At 44.1% G+C, this 22,526-nt stretch overlaps 1 protein-coding gene across 3 annotated transcripts in view; it reads left to right on the forward strand.

Moving 5' to 3' along the window:
• The first annotated feature begins 5,210 nt into the window (after positions 1 to 5,210).
• The window catches only part of kcnd3 (potassium voltage-gated channel, Shal-related subfamily, member 3), a 113,451-nt gene continuing 96,135 nt past the window's right edge, over positions 5,211 to 22,526 (forward strand). For 2 of the 3 annotated variants that reach the window (XM_036533047.1, XM_036533049.1), the window contains exons 1-2: positions 5,211 to 5,618; positions 7,190 to 8,368. In XM_036533047.1, the coding sequence (XP_036388940.1) occupies positions 7,266 to 8,368 (1,103 nt within the window). In that variant the 5' untranslated portion in view covers positions 5,211 to 5,618; positions 7,190 to 7,265. Of the gene's footprint in view, positions 5,619 to 6,096; positions 6,162 to 7,189; positions 8,369 to 22,526 lie in introns of those variants that run through there. The other variant, XM_036533048.1, reaches the window with a different exon arrangement.

The raw sequence follows: 22,526 nt of genomic DNA on the forward strand, positions 1-22,526 counted from the left end.
GAGGGAATGCACATGACTTAAGCCAAGGCTGATCATGCTTAAAATACAAAAGCCAGAAATATTGTAAATCATCTTTCAATACATCGTCGGGTGAACAATCCTTTTCACCTTAATGTTCCATCACTAATGTAACCAGTACTCATCTTGTAACCTAGCAAACTACAACTTCATGAGCACAGACCATTAAGTCTCAGATATATATACAGCGCATGTCACAGACACGAGGGGGGGAGATCTAAGCCCATCTCCTTCATTTTGAATAGGGACCTGAAAAGGTCTTTGTAGTGCACCCATACATCAACATTTAAAGTTGGCCAAGCGAAACTGATGGAATCAGAATTCATTTCAATGCGATTTCAATTATGTCCTGGAATTGTTATTTATTGTGTGTGAATCGAATCACTGGGATTTAAAAGGCATAGCCTGAAGGAGTTACGTCAGACCACCCGCTTTTAAAATCACAAGGGTGCAGCACTCCATGGGTGACATTTCAGAACCCCTTCTGAGAGCCTGCACCCAGTAGTAAAGATCCACATGGCGAAGGAGACCAAAAACCTCAAATTGCTTTCAAGGCATCTCAGAACCAGAGAAGGAGGCACTCATAGATGGGGAGAAAAGAGCTAGAGTAAGAACTGACTAAGAGAAGACCAAAAAGTGGCTCTCAAATTGGAGCAGAAAGACACTTGAAGTCTGTGGGATTGTGAGATTGAGAGGCATTGTGAAAGGGAAAGCACAGCCTGAGGATGAGGGTATTTCCAATGCAGGGATACCATGTTCTTTTGAAATACTTCAGGCCCAGCCTCAAAGCTCACAGAGCTGTTTCACAGTGACTGTTGTCTGTTTTCTTCATCGTAATACTCGTAGCTTCTAACAGAAAGTGCTCTGGCACTAAGACTATCAGACCCCCACACTCAAAACTTCATCTGAATCAAAAGTTGTCAGGTGTCTTACTTCAGAAGGGAGTCCATCACCTGGGACATACAGTGAGTGTAAATTGGAGCTCCTCTCTTCCAGACCTGTGCGCTCACTCTTTCGGTTTGATTGAGTGAAGGAGGCATTGCTTTGGGTCACCTCCGGATGATTCCTTGTGGAAAATGGTCCATCCTCTGATTAGCAATCTGAAGGATCTCCTCCATCTGGGCTCAATTTCCACCAATAGTCACAAGACCCTCTGCAATGAGGCTTGGTCAGCTGACAATGCCATGTGACCTGACTTTTGGAGCTCAAAAGAGAAAAACAGGAGACTTTGTATTTACAGTGTGACAGTGTGCAGAGGCAGTGGCGTTTTAGGCGTGTTAGGGTAATTTTGCATGTGGCATTTGTAAGCCTTAAACTCCTAGTGAGGAATCTGGTCACGCTGATAAGTATCTTAACACTTATTCAAGTGTTGTGTATTTTTTAAATTTACACATCATTTGTTAGTTCTGATTTTTTTAGTTGCAAAAACATAAGCACTGGAAACTGAAAAGTTCCTTTCACTTCTTCAGTGGAAGCTATCTACCAAATTGCCATGGTGAGACTGAGTACAGGAAAAAAGAGAGCAACCTACATACTGCATATGCAGTGGGCACACATTTATCTTTGCTTCTACAGGTACATAGTTTTCTCTCTCTTTCAAACAGCACTCACAACTTTGTTGACAAAACAGATTTGCCTGCATTAATGCCCAGCATGTTGTATCCTTACAGACTTTGAGTAAGAGTAAGTACAGAAAATAGATCCTTTGTTTTTCAGAGGCAAAACCTTGGGGGGACATTTTCCTTTATGGAAATGACTCCTGACTTGTTATTTATCATTTATACATACATCAAACACGCACAAAGTCTCACACACACCAAATTCAGCAAACAACAAAGAAGAGGAACTGGTACTGTAGCAATGTTTGTGTACTTGAATACATTAATTTCCTCCCCAAGGGATTACTCATTTGTCATTTCTATGGTCTGCATTAAAATGATTACCATTCTTCACTGTCATAAGCTGGAAACCACTGAAATGGATATTTTCTCTCCAATCACCAGCTTTTTATTAAAAGTATGTGTCCATCACAATCCAAACCAATTAATAAAAGAGAGGTTCAACTTTAGACAGTACTAAGGACATTGTACACAACAGTATGTTTTGAAGAGGTTGAAGTCTGTCCAATCAATGCTTATGGTGACAGCTGCATTGTATTTTCTTTCTCCTCAAACCAGATTGAACCAGAGAGAAAAAAGAAATAAGTTGTTTATATGCTGAAGTTTGACGGTAAAATCACAGTTTACATGAGAAGCTCGTTATCAATATGGATGTGCTGTGAATCCCTCATTGCAAAGCTCCACTGAATGCCTGTACTGATGGCTTTTCCCAATGCACTTACAGAATAGAACAAAGGTGAGAGGGAATTCAATTCTGTGTACGTCCTGAAAGGACACGCTTTCTTTTTGTATTTTCATTTTTTGAGGTTTCACTTAAGATTACAGCCCTATTGGGTGTTGGATGGTGGCCAAGAGTGAGTGTGCTGTCTTGTCACATTGAACATTGACTTCCTGAACAACAGGCAATATTGGTACCACGTCACAGACTGAAAAAAGGCACTTCATACAGAGCTAATGGGTTTTTGAGAACAAAACATTGGCAACTTTTTGTCAGTTATGAATAGAAATAACACGACTGTCACATAAAAGGGCAAGGATAAATATTTGGCAATCTTTGATGACCTGGACAAAAAGAAAAAGAAGTCAAAGTCTCTGACAAGTTGCTGTTGTGTTGTGGAGAATCTAAAAGAGGGTTAGCTGAAGAAAGACAAGACTAGAAAGTGTTACAATCCACAGAAAAGGTTTTAAAACAGATTTTTAATTACAGCTTTAGATAGATAGATTGATTGGAGCAATTGCCTGCAGTCAGCCTACCTCAACACCTCCATCAAAAGCAGTCATTTATCAGATAAGAGGATTGTGTTTTTCCAAGCAGCAGAAAAGGACTGACCCATGTTAGAAAAGCACTGAATGTCGCTCTAAGAATCTACAAAAGCCAAAAAGCCTTTGAAAATAACCTTTTTAATCATTTCCTTCAATGAAATGAAGAGGTTGAAGCAGCCACCACTTATAACATTCTCTGGCTTGTTGCAAGAGAGTAATACTGTGGTATTCCTGTAATAATAAATGTCATAACTGAAATGACAGGGAATTTAGTTACCAGGTATAGAAGAACTGTATTTATGTTCTGTATGCAGTCTTTCATTTGAATCTCGTGTTTGGAGTAGAGCATGTATCATATCTTTACATTCACATTGTCTTAGAAGAAATATGCAATCATATTAAATAATAATGGTGGTTTTAGGTAGAAAACAAATCCATTTCTGTAATTAGGATTTGTAATATTTTCCATTTTTATATTTATATTTATATCTGGAATAACCTTACCTTCAGGAAAATTTACAATGCACAGACATAAAGCAGAGGGCAGTGGAAACTATAGCATGGACGGGAATGTAAACAAATGTCTGAACCATGAGAGCTTATACCGTGCCAAATGTCAACTAAGAGAGCGAGAAGAAGAATAGATGCTGTCTTAAGATAAAATGGATGCTGTTCGCTTTTGGCCATTCTTAATGCACTGTACAAGGGACATGCTCTCAACTACTCTCTCAGATGTAGTTTCATTTTCATTGTTGCAGTGATGCTAAACAAAAAACAAAGATGGAGCTTAAAATCGAAGGTAAGGGGTGTTTTTACATAAATATTACATGTTTAGGCCCAACAAGGACTTTACTCCATTCATCACATTGTCTGGTGGCTACATATAGTATTATTTCAAGAAGAAATGTTGAATTTTCTCTCATGACTAAAGCCCTTATTCTGATGTGGAACAACCACAGTATACAGTAATGTGCCAACTTGAGAGTAACTGCCCAGATCTACAATGACATTTTAAAAGGTAGAGGAATTTAATTAATACTGGAAAAAGCCACAACTTCCACTACATTACATTCTTGGTGTGTGGGCCACGCTCCCTGGCTAATGCTTATTGGTATTCTTTAGGTCTGGGCAACAGCTAGAGTCCCATCATTCCCAGCTGAATTAATTAAAATCCCAGAATGCCCTGTGGAGAAGGGGGAAAGTTAGGTACTCAGAGAAAAAAAGTTCAATTTACCCACCAGCTTGTTATAATATTCAGCCACAAATAGGTTTCTCTCCCAATCCGTATTAGAAGTGCAGCTATGCATGATTTTCATATGATCTGATAGCAGTCCCGAAAAAGCACAAAATTATGATAATGCACCTCATTTTTTGCTCACAAGTCCAAAAAGACAGAATTGAAGTACACCCTCATTTAATGCACAGTGGTTTCACAATATTGTACCTGAAATCTGGTTTAAAGTCGAGGTCCCTTGATTTGTCCCCAGCTTTCATAATTGTATGTAGGCCTAGAGAATATAGGCCAGCTGTTATTAATACTCATGTATACTTTATTATATTTTTTTCTTCACAGTTACCATACATCTGCTGTTCTTTAAGGAGCTGTACGCTACAGTGCCCTGTGGAACTTGAATGGTTAAAAGAAACATTTATTATTTATTCTTAACTACGTACAGGAGTTGGAACTCAGTTGACTGCGTTTTCATTGGAGAAATGGTAAGACTTTGTACAGCCGCACAACAATCTAATCTTTAGGAGAACTGGGAATTTAAATGACTAACACACATAGGATGACAAAATAACTCAAATGGCCTCCATCCAATTTTGAATGTTATGTAGATATTAATACCTTTTCTATTATTTCATATGACTTTGTTTACGATTTTAGCAGGGGGTGCTGAAAAGTGTTTTTCTAACTTGTCTATGGAACACGCAGGGGCAGTTGTGACTGAGCATAGGCTGAGAATTTGGTTATGTTTGATAATATTTTTGTCAGATCTAAACTGAAAAACTGCAACGTGGGCAATATTTCTGAATAATTTTGCCATAAAATGTACACTATCTGGCTTCTTTACCAAAATAAGTGGTAAACGGTCTCGTTTCAGCTGTAACATCAGACTCCCGCGGCCAGCGGTTTATCGGTGGCTTAAAGTAAGCTGACACTGCCTCGGTGCGTTTCTCTCGCAGCGCTTTTGCTCCTCGTGCATGGAGGAAAAAAGAGAGAGAGCGCGAGCGCGAGCGCGAGCAGCTGGGGAACTGGGAGGGAGGGAGGAGTGGAGAGAGAGAGAGAGAGAGAGAGGAAGAGAAAGAGAAGGAGAGAGCGACAGAGTGAGAGACAGAGAAAACGACTCCCACCTCTGTCCATCATCCTACGATCTAGCAAGGTGCCACTAAGAGAGTCGAGCCTTTCTGGGTACCATTTCCCACTGATGGAGCGAAAGGAATAACCGTTAAAACCGGCTTCTCGCAGTCAAATGGAAGACAACCGCGTACGGCTGTGCTAAAAAGAACGAAAAAGTCACTGCGATTTCCTGCGCTTTTATTCATTTAATAGCAAATTATTGGTATTTTGTTTGTTCTTGCACTCTTTGGCGTACCTGGATTTTTTACCTCACAGATTCTCCGCAAAGATACAGAGCAAGAGCTTTTACAAAGAGTTACTTTTCCAAAGAGCAGTCTTTTTAAATTTGTTTTGTCGGATTTTTTTTATTCTTAGAGGTAAGTGTGATAAGGCTTAGGATAACTAGCTGTCTCTTTTATTGTATTATATAGGTATACCACGTTGCTACTTCAACTTTACCCAGTACTTGAAACAGTTATGAGTTTAAACGGTATTTATTCCAGATCTGTTTTTTGCTGCTATGATACTACGCCGTATGCGCATTACTCTATGAATAGGTCATTCGCATTATTAGTACAGTAAATCGCTAAAGTAAGGATATCGTTAATGAATCTCCTCCAGTCGTATACATTTTAGATTAGCTGAAATTGATTCATGAGACTGATTAAACTGATAGTCTTGATTTTTTTTCTCCTCAGACACAAAATAACCTCTCTGGTACAAGTTTTTAAACAGTGAATGGTGCACAGCACCAAAAGTATATGATGATAAGCTAAATTATATCAAATGATATGGAATGACTGACGACGACAATCGCCGTTTTCTTGATATAACTGCAGATTTAAGTGAGAAAGGCTAGAGGACATGGCCGCATTGTTTGCAAGATTCGGCACTGTTCTTCTGTAGTTCTGGCTCAACAGGTACTGAACCTCTTTTTTGGAACCCCTCCAGAGTTCTTTGGGCAAAATCAAAATCTAGAGCATAATCTAAATTACTGTTTGATGCTGACTTCAAGAAAGCTTCCCTCTCGTGCAAATACATGTTTTACAAGTAAAATAAAGGAATAATGATCATAGGCAATTAAATAACAGTTTCCCTCTAAAATGGTTTATAATTTAATATCATTGGAATATTTTATAACAAAAAATCTATTTTTAACATGTATAATACTAATACTCATGTAATACTTATAATATGCATTGTAAAAAAACTAATAAAAAATTATATTATCTGTTATATGACAATCCAAAAGAACTATATGCACTATAATAAGCTCTTGCCTTCATGCAAGGATTAATGGCATCATTAAGTAAACCTGTCCATGCTATATGCAATGAAACCTATGTAGTTATTGAAAAGTAGTATGTTCATAAATATGATTGCCAATGACTTATTAAAGTTTTGCTTTTTAAATCAGATTAGAAGCAAATTCATTTGCCTTTAACTAATGGACTGGTGATGAAGCACACCTAGTATTTGCTCAGTATTTTCTTTTCCTCTGAAATCTTTGTGTTGTTACAGGCATATTGCTGGTGTAGCACCCTTAAAATGAATGTTTTATATGCCACTATTCAGTACTCCATCATTATTGTTATTCCTTTAAGATTAAAATTGGAAATTAGCTTGCTTATGCTGTTTTATGAAAAATGATATTGGCCATGATTACAAGCTCATTTACAGCACTATAAACCAAAAGATAATAATATGAAATGGTTTTACAGATTTTCCATCTTGGTCGAGGATGATAGATTGTTCTGCACAGCAAAGCTGAAGCTTTTCTCCAGCTGTTATTGACATTGTGGTTATGGGGTTAGGCTAATATTTTACTGTTCTACAACACCTAGTACAATTGAAACCACTTGACTGAGGTTGTAGGCGAGTGCTGCTTTAATTGCTGAGACTGGCTGAGTGATATCTCTGTGCATATCTCCTTTGTCCCTCTCCTCAGATGTGGTCACGGACCTGAAGGCAAGCTGGTTTTGAAGGTGGTTGACTTGTTCCCCTCACCCCGAGCCGGCATCACCATGGCAGCGGGAGTGGCGGCGTGGCTTCCGTTTGCCAGGGCTGCAGCCATTGGCTGGATGCCTGTGGCTAACCTTCCCATGCCCGTCGCTCCAACCGAGAAGAACAAGAGGCAGGACGAGCTGATCATTCTGAACGTTAGCGGGCGGCGCTTCCAGACCTGGAGGAACACCCTAGACCGCTACCCTGACACCCTGTTGGGCTCCTCAGAGAAGGAGTTCTTCTACAACGAGGAGACCAAGGAGTACTTCTTCGACCGAGACCCGGACGTCTTCCGCAGCGTCCTCAACTTCTACCGGACCGGCAAGCTGCACTATCCGCGGTATGAGTGCATCTCGGCCTACGATGAGGAGCTGGCCTTCTTCGGCATCATCCCGGAGATCATTGGCGACTGCTGCTACGAAGAGTACAAGGACCGCAAGCGGGAGAATGCCGAGCGCCTCATGGATGACCAGGAGGACAACAAGGACAGCAAGCTGCCCAACATGACCTTCCGCGAGACCATGTGGCGGGCCTTCGAGAATCCCCACACCAGCACCATGGCCTTGGTCTTCTACTACGTCACAGGCTTCTTCATCGCCATCTCCGTCATTACCAATGTGGTGGAGACGGTGCCGTGTGGCTCCACGCCCAACCAGAAGGACATGCCGTGTGGAGAGCGATACACAGTGGCCTTCTTCTGCATGGACACAGCCTGTGTCATGATCTTCACAGTGGAGTACCTGATGCGCCTGTTCGCTGCGCCCAGCCGCTACCGCTTCATTCGCAGCGTCATGAGCATCATCGACGTGGTGGCCATCCTGCCCTACTACATCGGCCTGGTCATGACCGACAACGAGGACGTCAGTGGGGCCTTCGTCACGCTCAGGGTCTTCCGCGTCTTCCGGATTTTCAAGTTCTCACGCCACTCGCAGGGGCTGCGCATCCTGGGCTACACGCTGAAGAGCTGCGCCTCGGAGCTGGGCTTCCTGCTCTTCTCCCTCACCATGGCCATCATCATCTTTGCCACCGTCATGTTCTACGCCGAGAAGGGCTCCAGCTCCAGCAAGTTCACCAGCATCCCGGCGTCCTTTTGGTACACCATCGTCACCATGACCACTCTGGGGTAAGGGAGTCCTTCTCCTCCTCCTCCTCCTCCTCCTCCTCCTCCTCCTCCTCCTCCTCCGTCTTCTTCTTCCTGGCTTTCTGCTCCTATCGGTTCACCACTCAGGGCTGGCACCCCCGTGCTCCTGGGGAAAGGTTTCCGTGGAGACTGCAGTTCTAAATAAGTTTTAGTGGAGCAGAAAGGAAAGGAATTGGCAAGGGAGATCAAAGGTTAGATTCTGTTGCTTTTGTCACTTTGGCTGGGGAGCCGCAGACAGAGGGACAGGTCAGTGATTTAAACGAAGGCACAAGCACAGGCTAATCTGTTTCCTCATCTCCCTGCTTTGTGCTTCCCTTTTGTATCAGTCTCTCGCCTGATCTCTCTGTCCCTCTCTTTCTGTTGCATCCACTACACAACAATGCTTTTCATGAGGCTACATGGAATTTTCCCCCTCCCCCTTCAGAGCAACCATAATTCGCACTGAAAATTCCATAGTGTTTCATGTACAGTACCCTAGTGACGTGGAACGTGCATCTGCACTTGTGTATGACCTGTAAGAACAATTACTGTGACGAAATGCAGACAGCTTGGACTGCACATCAGTCCCCTGTATCCATCAGTTTCTTATTTGAATCTATTTTCTTGGGTTGACTTTGTTCATTTTCTACCACGGGTCACATTCATGCTTCCTTTGAATTAGTGGCACCATATATGCGGAATGTGGATGTACGTGTTTGTTGCTTGGCAATCAGCGGCTCTCATTATTGGGTTTGCCTCGGCTTTTGTGATGCATTTTCAAAGGATTTTTTTTCTTACCTCCATTATACGTGCACTCGTTAATTTGCATAAATGATTAACCCTGTCAATGTTTACCGTGATGGCTTGTTTGAATCTACGCATGAGTCACTCTGAAGAACCAGCAAATTATAGCTTCTTGTTAAATGTCAGAGCTTTAAAAGCCCTAACTGGGTCAGTGTCTTTGTGGTTAGAGTGCTGCTCCATCACTTTTAAGGTTGTGGTTTAGGCTCCTGTCAGCTCTCGGTACTCTATTTATGAAGGTGATATGAAGCAGTGGTACTGTGCTGGGAGAATGTCCTACGTGAGCACAGTGGTACCCTACAGAAATGAATGCTAACACCTGATCTTTGCTCTACCAGCCCCCTGAGTCATTTTGTTTCCCAGCCACACTTATTAGCCTTGTTTTCAAGCATCCCTTCATCCATGGTGACAGATGCGTCTATTATTACAGATAGCATGAAGACATGGTTCAGTTTAACAAATCGAGGGCTTCAAACCGGGTGGAGGAGCCAACTACCTGAGACCTGAGAAGTGAGGAGGTTCTCGTATTGCATTCTGGGGAGAGGGGGTGGAGGGGGTGCTAATACTCTCGTTACGAGGCAAGGAGCTCTTCTCCATCAATAAAACACCCAGGCAAGAGTGGGTGTCAGCGTGACTAATTATATGTCCCACTACATCTGCTGACTAATGTGAACTTTCCTGACATACTTGGTACTGTTTACCTAACCGGGCCTGGCTTAATAAGGTCATGCCTGCTGCCACGCGCAGTTTTTTTTTTTTTTTTTGGGGGGGGGTGGGGGGGGGTTGTTATTTGGACTGCAGTTCAGCCAGCATCAGCAAGCGTGCTTTCCCCTGTGTGGATTTCTGATCTTTGTTACTGTGAAAGACAGAGATGGCCACCCTGTGCCGGGGGTTTGCCGCCTCACAGTCCTGCCACCCGGTCGCTCCACAGGTGCGCAATCACTGTTTCCCCGGCATGCTCCGAGCACATTGTTTTGGGTTCTCACTGGAGTCCTCCGGATCGCTTGCACCTCATGTATAATTCACCCCTTACTTGTTGCGACTCTCGCCACCGTGTTTTTTGTTTTGTCTTTGGCACAGATGCACACGCTGGGATGGTAAAAATAGGGACTCCAGAGATATGTCGCTCCAAGACAAGCAAACTGAGAAGTTCTGGGCTAGTTTGTCAGTGTTCCACCTCCGAGCTTCCCCCAAGGGTCTACAGTAACTGCACCCTGTATTAATTCAGCTCCATCTCCTGCCTCAGCAAGGCTGATGGTTTTTTTTTTTTCTTTTTGGAATGCTTTGTTAATCTGACAATAATATCAGTTGATACCAGAACACATAATCCAGTGCATACAATGCGTGGTAATAGGATTGACAATATTATGAGAGCTGTTTCTTTTTAGGTGTTTGTTGTGGGTTTGTTATGACAACCTCTTATTATAAACAGCCAGTGGGGTGTCAGTCTTTATGCTTGCATGTCACCATGTGTGTCACCTGCCCCGTAGAGCATAGCAGATTATGTGGTCGTCCACATTGAATCTCTTTACAAACTGTTTGATTTTAACTCGAGGAGGTTGTTTGGCCTCCAGGGTTTGCCATCCTTAGACTGGATGTATATTTGTATGTTTTGACAGGCAGAGAGACAAGGATATTAAGATATCTTAAGGCAAATTTTCCATTAAGGTTTGGTGATGGCTTAACTGTCCAAATTGTTTTGTGAGGAAAATGAGTTAACACTTTTAACACTTGCGTTAAATTGAATCAAATGAATCAAAGTTAAGGGCAAATGTTGAGTCCAGATTTAAAACCCAGTCTCGGACTATTGTTTTGCCCTGCTCAATTCATTTCCCCAAAGCAAACATTTTTCACATTTTTTAAATACAGTTGGGTACTTAATGAAATTGATGTTGAACTTTGAAGGTCAGATGTTTGTACAGGTTGCCATTCTGCAACAATCAAAAAAGGACTAACTCTTCAGAATTGGAAAAGAGGAAAGGATGGATGGGGCGGGGGGGCATGTGGGGGCAGATTGCTGCTGTAGAAAACGAGCGTTTTGCATCAAAGTGAATTTGACCTTTCTGATAATCATAAATTTTGAGTGACCTTTTACAGTATACATGTCTGTTTTTTTTTCCAGAAGTGATACTGAAATAAAAGCAAACATAGTCTGGGTTAACTTGGAGGTTATTTTTTATCTCAGTGTTTTCAACAAAACAGATTTTCTGACAAACAGTTCAGCAGGGCAGCAGGGTGACTTTGTTTTTAACGAGACAAGTTATGAGCACTGCACTCTTTTGCTTTGCCCTAATCTTCCAGGCCGTCCACCCCTCTACAGAGGAAGGCCTGCCTCGCGCACTGTTTGAATTTGTAGCCTTGTGTTACCAAACGTGTCTCCTGTCTGAGATTACAGCCCTGAACCCAAGCATTAAGTGTTAATATCAAGCATTAATTTATTTGACCAAAGATTATCTGGAAGGAAAGACTTTTTACTCAGTTTATCTTGACATAAAAAATGGTGCCTGTGTTGGAGAAAATACGCCTGCCTCAACTTGTTTCTGATGGAAAACAAGTAAAATACCCCCTGCAGTCAAGCATCCCAAAAGCAGTGTGATATGTTTACAGGTGCAAGCTCATCTGACATTGGAAGAGAATGCCCCGAAGGCAGAGAGCAGATGTATTTTGCACTGCAATAGAGTTGTCTATTTAAATACTCCCTTATATCTCCTACAGTGAGGTGCTGGAAGAAACCCTTTTGCAGCATGTCAGATCCATGCCCTATTTGCATGAAATGAGTCATTTTAATACTCTCCCTTTAAAAAAAAAATCCTCTCCAGGAAAACCATTTGATGGGAGTTACGGTCGATCTCGATCTAACTTATTTCATGGGATATTTGCATGCTGCTCCCCAGCTTGCAGTATGCTAGAAAAAGGCATCTGTTTACCTTTCAGTCTGAGAGTGGGAGCAGCATATGTTGATGTTTTTATTTAAATTTCATGCAAGGATTTTGTCGTTCCTGATTTGAGGAGACAGAATCGCCTAAAACCATACAGCATAACATAATGGGTGATAATTATCTGTTGTGTAAACGATTTTAATTAGCCGTCCAATGGCTGCAAAGAAGGTAATTAATGGCAGAAAAAGAGAGACTGCCTTTTTCACTCCACAGAATATGTCACTGCTTTATATAATGCAGCATGCTTTAAAACTGTGCTTTTGTTCATATTTCTCATATTCGTATTAATGTTTCTAATGTGCATCACAGCTATCCATTACTGTGAATGTAATCAGTTTGGTGATCATTCATACATACAGAGCTATTCTGAGCATAATGCACTTGGGACATGTTTTTGTAAGCCTGTCTGTGTCTTTAACTATTGTGTCAGTCTCTATGTTTAATCTTGCTTGCTTTCATAACAATGAATCACATCCTGTTATTGGCGCCGTTTGGCGAAGGATCATATGCAATGTGACTCTCAACTTATGTCAGTGTATTTTAGTCAGAGATTGCAGGAATGCTGTGTTATCAGTGGTCAGTATGTATATCTATAGTTTTTAAAAATGAATGGAGATTTTTTCTCTCCAATCAATTCATTCTTCACTGTGTTTATGGGAGCATAAACATATGACAATTTGACAATTTATGACAATTTATGTAGCCGAGACCAACCTTCCCTCCGAACATGTCAGCTGGAATGACCCCCCTCTGAATGAGAAAACAGCAGAAAAAACAGTCAACAGTGCTGGAAGCAGAACAGGCCACACAGTGTCTATCAGATCCAACAAACATGGGCTTGGTCTTGCTGAATGGTGAGCCTTCTTTGAAACAGTCCTTAAAGCACATCGCTGTCATGTCAGCGTCAGACCCATAATTAATGTCAGACTGTTGCGGCTGCCCCTGTCTCGGTTCCAAATCTTAACAGTGAAAATATTTTCCATTTCTGTTTTCTGGAATGTTATGGAAAGACACAGGAGGGAGGCCAGACCTCATGTTGCAGGGGTCTCCCGCTGGTTCTGTAACCCTCTGCCATTGGGGTGCAGCGTAGCGTAGCAGCATGTGAGAGCACAGATTTAGGGGGCATTGATCCCTGATTTGATTGCCCAGGAAAAGGATTGATCAGTGCAGATGAGCAGGTGTTGAGTGCACCCCTGTCCCGAAGGTGATGGGCATCGATTGAGGTCATAACTCCAGCTGAGTGATGAGGGCAGGGGAGCCTGCCTCCATCAGACGGCCTCCCTAACGGTCACATCTGAATGAGAGTGACAGTCACAGTCCCCTGTCACAGGCTCGAATTAACGGGGGACTGTGGGCTACCTCCATGTGAGGGATTGGCGTGCGTGTCACCCTTCTTCACATTTAGTGACAGAGGGACACTGCGTGTGACCTGACCTCAGATCAGAGGTCATTGTTATTTTCATTTAAGTTCCAAGCAAAGAATCAGGGGGGTAGAATTTTCAGACCATCCCTATACAATTAACCAATCATGGACAACCTTGTCCCGTCTATGACTAAAAATCCCACTTACCACTTCCTTTCTGCGTCAGCTGTTCACAGCATCCCTCCTCCACTCCGTCTGCCCCCCTTCTCTTCCCTGTTTATGTCCAGACGGGGGGGTCAAGTACCTTGGCCTGCAGCCAGATGCGATCCTTTGTGGGACTCCAAGACAAATATAAGTACCTCTATAACCACATGAAACCCACACTGGTCACGTGTTGACAGTGTTGAAATTCATATCTGCTGAATTATGGGTCATTTGCCTTGCAGATGCTCCTTACCATGGCAACATGCGTGGTTTACATTTTATGTATGTATTTTACAGCTGGATGTTTACCAGTGCAATTCAGGTTAAGTGTCTCTCCCAACAGGGTATAACAGCAGTAAGCCACCAGGGACACTGCAAACGCTCATTAATCCCTGTGCCGAACTGCATTCCCTTAAAGCTTGAGTATGTATTTTGATGGTCTATTTGTGAGGTAAATAAGTGGCTCCTATCTGGGGCTATGGGTGGCTCTGTTGTTTTTTTGACTGATGTGCTGAATGGTGCCTGTTCCATAGAGATTGATGGGCTCAGTTTTGACTTTTCTACATTCCATGCAATGGTAGAGGAGTAACCTGAGCATGAACTCCCATCGATGGGCTGTCTGGCCTGTCATGCTCTTCCACCTGAAAGTGCCAGTCCACTCAGGGCTGGTTCACTCCCAGCATCCTCAGCTGTGACATCATCCCTGTCACGCTTTTATCCCCCCGCTCGGCACTGTGGGATCTCCGCTGGTCTCACAGTGGAGGTTCATTGTGTCATCCATCGTGGAAACGCCTTGTGAGCGGTTGCGCGCTGCTCTAACAACCTTGAATTAGCCGATTCTTTCCCTCTCAAACAAGCAGGTGCAGTCCAGCACAACAGAGTGAGGAGGTGAAACAAACTGTAGCCATTTTGCACCTTTCAGTCTCCCCTGCCAAAACTCCAGCTGCCCCGTTGCAGACACCCATGTTTTCTAGCCATTGGCATGGAAAAACGACGCAGCCCTCACCCTCTGGTTCTGCCGGGCCTCTCCTTCTCTGACGGCTAATCCCGGCCTCCTGGCCTATCAGGGCATCCGTAATTCTGCCTAGTGCGGCATAGCGCTGGGGATTATGGGAGAAGCCTCAATTATCTCCAACACCTGATTAGGGTGTCTGCGGGGCTTCACGCTTAACATGCTTAGAAACAGGTGGATTATTCTTTATGCACAAAGTGCAGCCTCTGTGCTTAATGCAGCACAGAGGCTGGGGGTTTAGCAGACACTGTTACCCATGAGGCTGTTTTTCCTTTCTTTTCTTTTTTTTAATACTGAGGGAGCGCTCACACTCCCTGCTTTGTGAAAGTCTACAGCTGGATGGCCGCCTGTTTTAAAAAAGAACGTTGAGCATATTATCTGCTACGCTGTTCCATTAGAAGCAGTGCACTCCGGCCTTCAATCTGTGCCCTGAACCCTGACTGTGCAGTGCTGTCTCTCAGACATCTGTGCGAATGCAGGGAGAGGAAATATAAACATCTATATGTTCACAGAAGCCTGTGAGTGATGTCATGCATTAGAACGGCGTGCTGATGCCGCTGATCCCACGGCGCGCTGCTCGTGCCTCCCTATCGTGACCCAAGTGCTTTGAAACAACAGGGAGAGAGCGGAGGAGACGCTTCTCGGGGAAGACAATTCAATTGGAATTGGATCAACAAGACAGGAAGAGATGGCTACATGCGTGTGAAGTAGACCCATAGAAATTCCATCTCAGAGATCTGCGACGAGGGCAGTCTGCTGAAAACCTTGGCTTGTCAGCAGAGCCGTTTAGTACCCAGGAAAAATGCAGGGCCTGATTATGTGTGTGCAGGCGGTCAGAAGTAAATGTTTTCAAAAACACCAGGGAGAGTGTGTGTCGTCCACAGATCTGAGTCCGACACCCTGCTTTCTTTTAAAGGGGCTGCAGTGAAACCCCAACTGTGTGACCCCGCCTGTCTCAGTCTCCCTGCTCCGCTGGGCCCAGCATGACCTTCGCCTCCTGCCCTGAAATTACGCCGTCTCCCAGCTGTGGAAGGCTGTGGCGGCAAAAGCCGGCATTTACTGATGATGCAATTGGCAATGACACGAGAGTTTAATCACTGACAGGGCCCCACAACAGTCGCTGAAATGGAAGAGGTTACAATCATCTCAGATGTTTAGCTGTGGAGAACTGCCTCCCCGTCAAGAGCAGGAAGAGATGCCACCCTGCTGAAAGCATAATTGTTGCACTCTGTGCTTGACGGTGAATCCACTTTATATATTACACAGGCGAGGCGCTCCTCTCAACATGAGGGGCTTCAGAACATGGACAGAAAGCAGGTCCTGATTGAAGATAATTGCTGTGAAAAGGCATAGATCCTGTGAATTCTGTGGAGGAGAGGTGGCCATTATGTGTCTATTATCTATTTAATCATACGTTGAATGTATGAATCGAATTCATAACTGTGTGAATTCGTAACTTAAATAGCTGTTATCACATTTGACATTACAGGTGTCAAGAGATGCACACACACACACACGCACATGCACATGCATGCACACGCACACACACACACACACACACACATATAAACACCTCTCTGTCTGAAACACACATTTGGCCAGTCACCCCCTAATTTGCAGGCTGTTAGTTAGCGAGTGATATAGGGTGACAAAACAATTTGTTCTGTCACAGTTTATCTGCCTGGCCAGTGTTTTCCACCATGCTAGTGTGCATAGGCTACCCGAGTTACCATTCTTTTCCTCTGTGTGTTAGATAGTAGCATTTATGGCAGACCCCAGTTACCATGTTCTTTCTCTATGTGTCTGACAGTAGCATTCTGGGCATTCCAGCTGTAAGTTACCATACTGTGGGGCTCATTACCCACAAAGCAAAGTTTGCATCAATCAAAAAAAAGTGAATAAAAAAGATGGTCTGCCCTGAATGCAGACCAAGCTTTCATTCCAAGAAATACTTAGGGATTACCCTAGCTAAATCAGGATTAACACTGACACAGAATTTGTGACATTTTCTGTCTGCGGAAAGTGTATATAATTCGACTTTTCAGAGCTTAAAGAACTAATATATCTCAGGAAGGCTGCTTTTCTTCAGCTGGGATGAGCGAAGCCGGTTTTAATTTAATTTCACATCCACTCTTGAGTCAGACTAAACCCCGGCCCTCGAAGGTTTATGTTAATGAGCAATGCAGTGCTTCTTTGTACACAAGTCAAAAGGATCAGGCGTAGCTTGGATGTGCAGCGAATGACGATTGCCACTCCTTCCCTCTCATCCGTCTTTCCTTTTTCGGGAGCCGGTCGTTTTTTTTTCCCCCTTCCTTTCTGCCTCTCATCTGCAGGTGTTTATAAAGATGACATCCTCGCCTTCCCGAGACGTGGCACAAACGCTCGTGCAGTGCGGCTTGCTCACTGTGTTAATCTGTGTCTTCGCCATGCCGACGGGATGTGGGGCAGGAGGTGGAGGGGGAGGGAAAGGACATTCACAATGTAACAACTGGCAGAAGTGCGCAGAAAGTGCTGCTAGAACTATTCCATTTCATATATCTACCATTTAAGCATCTATTAAGAAAAACACAACCTATCAGACTAATTCACTGTGAACTAAATGAAATGGTGTGACTGAAGAGAGAGGTGTTTCCTAGACATCTTTCACATATCAACTGTGCAGTGAGCAAGGCAACACCACACAGCAGTTACACAAGTTCCAGAATCACCAAATGAAATGAACGACTGTTGTGTGAAGATAGAGAAAACCTTCTGTCTTTCTTGTTCCCGCCTTAAAAAGTGCTGAGAGTTAAAGAGAAAGTGCTTTGTGGTTGCATTTAATCTCGGCCTAAATCTCATCAGGAGATTGTCTACGGTGCCCACTGATTACACCACTGCTGGTGGCATCTCAGGAAGAGAACAGCATTCTGGGAAAGCAGCTGTTTATCACCATGACAACTCTGTCCCGTTCTATTCTAGGCCTGTCTGGTCATGTTTGGGTCAGGCTAGTGTAGGGTCTTTGCAGAGAGATGACTTAATATCTTCTAGCGAAGACAATTGTGTTCCTGAAATCCAATCTTCCCCACCAGCTGTTGCATATGGCAGCAGATCCTTGCATTGGCTTTGCCGGTTGTTGGAAAGGTATGTTAGGCCTATTAAACATTTGATGATGTAATCTGGGGTGTTCAGAATGGATCATATTAATGGCACTCACAACAAATGATGGCCTTAACTTTTCTCGAAGGACACCGGCCTTCAAGTATCCCGTGATGAATGGGTCTTGCAAGGCACAGTGTGTGTGAAGAATTTAAAATAAAACTTGGGGAAATTATTTGTTTGGGTGTACAAGGCATTGATAAATTAGTATTTTAGGGCCTGTGGCTTGACATGTGCTTTGTACATCCAATTAAACCAAAGAAAGTGTAGGATGATTAGGTGGCCTAATGGAAATTTGGCTGAGACACCATGGAGCCACGCGCTGTTTGCAAAAAGTGTCATGGGATCTTTAATGACCACAGTGAGTCAGGACCTCGGTTTAGCATCTCACCCGATTAATTAATTTAAATCTCCAATTACATGTACTGCACAAGTCAAAGAATATCTAAGGTAAGAAGGTAAGGTATACTGATAACTCCTCAGAGATCAGGTGCCCTTTAAAGCTGAGGAACTGGACGGATCACAGCCGCTGAAGTGCTCAAAGACTCATAACCGAATAAGAGATTCTGTCATTTCTGTTGTTCACTTCTATCTGTCATTTCTAAGTTATTGTAACTTCCTAGTCATTCTTATATGTCATTGCTTGACTTTCATGGACTTTAAGTTTCAGGTTAGATGATATAGGGGAAACAAAGTCACAGATGGTTTAATACCTGCACTGTTACTTGAACACATTTTCCTAATGTTCACTACCAGACAAGAATTCATTTAACACAGCTTCTCACAGAGCTGAAAAGCCTGAAGCTGTGGAAAACTAGCAGTTAGGGAATCCAATTTTGCAGATGCTGTTTTTCAGGTGAAAAAATAAATTGCTGTACAAATGCATTATTAATCCCAAGGAGGAGCAGAGATTTCTGGGATGGGAGACGTCCAAATCCATTTAATTTGAATTTCCTCTCTCAGAGAACATCGAGGAAGCCACTGATTTCTTTGCAATAATTGTGTTTATCAACATTTTTCGGTAACCCTCCATGGGAGAAAATGCAAGATAATGAAGGGAGGAAACACAGATCTTCAGGGATGTTTTCCTTCTGGCTCAGGATGACAGCATTGCAGTGTATAACTGCAAAAGAGGTGGGAACAGCATCCTCAACAGCAATTACTGGTAGGAGATAATCAATGGAGGGTTTAAAGTATAGCTTCTTAGAGTTTAGGCCTCATTTCATTGTTATCATCTGCCAGTACAAAATTGTGCTGTGCCCAAAAGAAATCCGCAGCTTCCCAGTCCCAGAAGAGGATCATTTACACCTCTTCTTACATTCCATAGACTCAGCCCCAGCTTCAAATAAACACCTGCTCTGGCCCTGGCTAGACTAGCCCTCTGGAAGCCTTTGCACAGAAGAAGAGTAGTGTATTATAACGTGACTGTTAGTGTGCATCCACGTGTGTGGGAGTCCTGATGGCATTACAGGTAGACGACCATATAAACAGGCCACACAAACAGCTGACTACAGTAGGCAGAGCCAGGCAGGCACAGGCGCCCGTTGGCACTGACATCCACAGGCACAGACACCTGCAAGAATTCATACCAGCAGAAAAAGACACCAGCGGGCACAGATGCCGTTAGGAATTGACATTAGCAAGCACAGACAGTGAAAGTCACAAACTCTGTTAGGACCTAACATTAGCAGGCACAGACACTGAAATTCACAAACTCTGTTTGTACGTAACATTAGCATGCATAAACTCAAGCATGCACAGACTCCTTGGAAAACTGACACCAACAGGCATCAGTACCAGCCATCAGAGCCACCTGTAGGCACTGACATCAACAGACACCATTAAGAGATAGCATCATTGGGCACAGTCATTGACAATCATAGACATCGTTAGGAACTGACATCAGCATATGTACACACAACAGCAGTCACAGACACTGGAGCTTACATTAGCAGACACTGAAAATCACTGACACCGACAGGCACAGGTCGAGTGTAGACCGGTAGACAGGCCTGGCGACCTGAGCTGGTCCTGTGTTCAGCCTGTGTCCCGTCCTCAATTAAAACACTGTGTCTGAGTACCCTGTCACAGCCCGAGCACTGGTTCTGAGCTGGGAGTTTGCACTCATGGTCAGGTTACACTGAGCTTGGAGCGTCAAAGGCCCAGGGAGCTGGCATGTAGGCGACGGGTGACATCACGTCTCAGCCCACCTCTGTGTGCTCCTGAGAGGTTGACCTCGCAGGACTCACACCACACGTCGCTGCCGCTGTCACACCTACATCACTGATCAGAGCTGCGTCATTCTCACTGCTGAAGCCAACGCAGCCGTCCTTCTGCAGCACAGCTTCTATATGGTTTCCCCCGTCATTCTTCTCCTCCTCTGGTAAACTCCCGCAATGTGTCACACTTGTGAATCAACCGCTCCAATTTAAATGCATGAATCATCTCATTCTATCACGGGCTTATAAAGTGCTAATTTTGTATTAGCATCCAGTGTCCAGCAGATTTCATGTTCAAGAAGACTGCCTCTCTTTCCGATCTTTCACGAGCACGGTGAAAACATATGCGCATGTCTCCACTGCTCAGCCGGTGTGCTGCGTAATTTATAGGTTATGAGCTGACGGCTACAGCTGTGTGATTGTGGGGTAGGGGACTGCCTGCATCGATGGGATTTTCTGTATGACAGGCACGCTGCCTGTTTGCCTCCAGTCACTCAGTCTGAGCTGTGGCCCTAACACCAGCATGAGGAGGCGGGAGAGAAGCTTCTTGCAGGATTGGTGAGAGGCGGCTTTGTGGGATTGTGGGAATGAACGGAGAGGTGGAGTAAGGCCTCAGCGTGAGGCCCGGCATGAGGCTCCAGAGCTCCCAGGATCCATGTTTAGTTCAGGTTCTGGGGGTAACTGCATGGTGCGCGATGTAAAGCCCAGCTCCCGTGCTCAGCAACACGTCCTGCAGCCCACAGCCGAACACAGCCTGCCTTGCTGATCAGAGGAGATCGCTGGCTTCTGTGGAGCAGCAACCCACTACCTATTGCATTTGTGTATTGAACAATGTATGCAATTTAGCAATACATTCCACAATGTATGCACATAATTGCAGGAATGAAAGTGACAGTAAGTGTGCAATATATGCAGTATGCCGTATCCGCAGTGTATTCGGACAAATGCTCATCACATATTCCTTAGGTTTTGGATTCCATATGACTTCCCTGTCAGGGGAAGCTGTTGCGGCTGATTCTTTCAGGGCAAAGCCAGTAGCGTTTTGCACAGCGTGTGCCTGGCTGTGTTGACTTGCCATCGCCTGGCTGCTTATTAGGAGTAGGTGGGCTGTGTAACTTGGATTCACTTCTCATCCGTGCGTGTCTGATGGATGACTGTTGAGTCATGCACACAGCTTTTAATAGCAAGCACCGGCACTGCGCACGCGGGCAGGAGAGAGGAAAGGAGAGCTCTCCAACGACACTCTGCAAAGCCGCGTTCATAGCCAGATGCTCCTTCGCTCCCCAATAAACAGCTAACTAAACGCTAGAGTATCTTTCCAAAGTTTTGATGCGATTGGCTTGTATCTTCGCCCCAGGCATGCTTATTAAAAATAAATAGTTCCAAACTTTGTAGAGTTGGTATATTTAGTATTGCAGACATGCTCTGCAAGCAAAGCTCAATGAAAACTGAACTGAGCACGGTGAGTCAGGAGCGCGGCTCAGCCCCATCTGTTTGTGTTCTGATGGAGACCGCTCTGTGAAACGAAACGGTGGCCCTCTCAGCGATATCTGAGCAGGCCCGTTAAAGCCAGGTAAATGAGCCGCGCTGAGTTTGCTGTGTGTCGGGTCACGCGTGCTTTCTCTACCCCCCCCCCCCCCCCCCCCCCCAAATCCACATTGCTGCCGGGCTTCTGCAGGCTTACAGCCTGGCACGTTTCCCCCACCCCCCCAGCCTCTTCAGAGAACATTCCCTCACGCTGCTCTGTGAAAATCCAGGCGTCTTTCCAGGTCAGAGAATCGAGTCGGAGTCAACGGCACAGAATGACGCACGACACGCGCCGTCTTTGGTGAGGGGCACGCACAAAGCCGAACCTCCGAATCGCAGCCAGGCAGCTGTCCCGCGGGGAGTTAGCGTAAGCCTTTCAGCTCTCCCGAATCGCTGCTGCTTCCCCCTCCGAGCGGCACGCAGAACATGCAGGGCTCCGTGCGCCCCTGCCGCTGTCCCACAGGAGAAGAGCTCGACGTGCGAGACGCAGATCCGAGTTTGAAAGAGATGCAAATGAAGAACCAGAGCTGCTATAATTAGAAGTCAGAGCTGACATGCGGCATTTGTAATAAAAGAAAACGTGCACTAAAGCAGGTGGGAGAAGGTAGCTCAGCAGATTGCTTTATATCAGACCAAAGGCTTTCCGTAATATGATGGGCTGATTTTAAAACAAGTCACTCAGTTTTTCGAGCAGACAAACCCATGTGACAGTTTAGTTGTGTACCTATGAATATGAAAGTATACTGCAATCTATAACTCAGTGACAGGGCCCACTATTCAATGTAAACACGATGCATTTGCTGACATACATGAATAATTTGTGTTCGTGTGTGTTTGTGTATATTATTACGTGTTTGTATATTATTCAGACATTTTCCAAGCTGATATCCTCCGAGCACCTTATGAAATGTATATGAATATACACGTACATATATAAATGTATTTGAATATATATGAAATA

This window comes from Megalops cyprinoides, chromosome 7 (genome assembly GCF_013368585.1).
Source record: "Megalops cyprinoides isolate fMegCyp1 chromosome 7, fMegCyp1.pri, whole genome shotgun sequence".
In the NCBI taxonomy this organism is placed as follows: Eukaryota; Metazoa; Chordata; class Actinopteri; order Elopiformes; family Megalopidae; genus Megalops; species Megalops cyprinoides.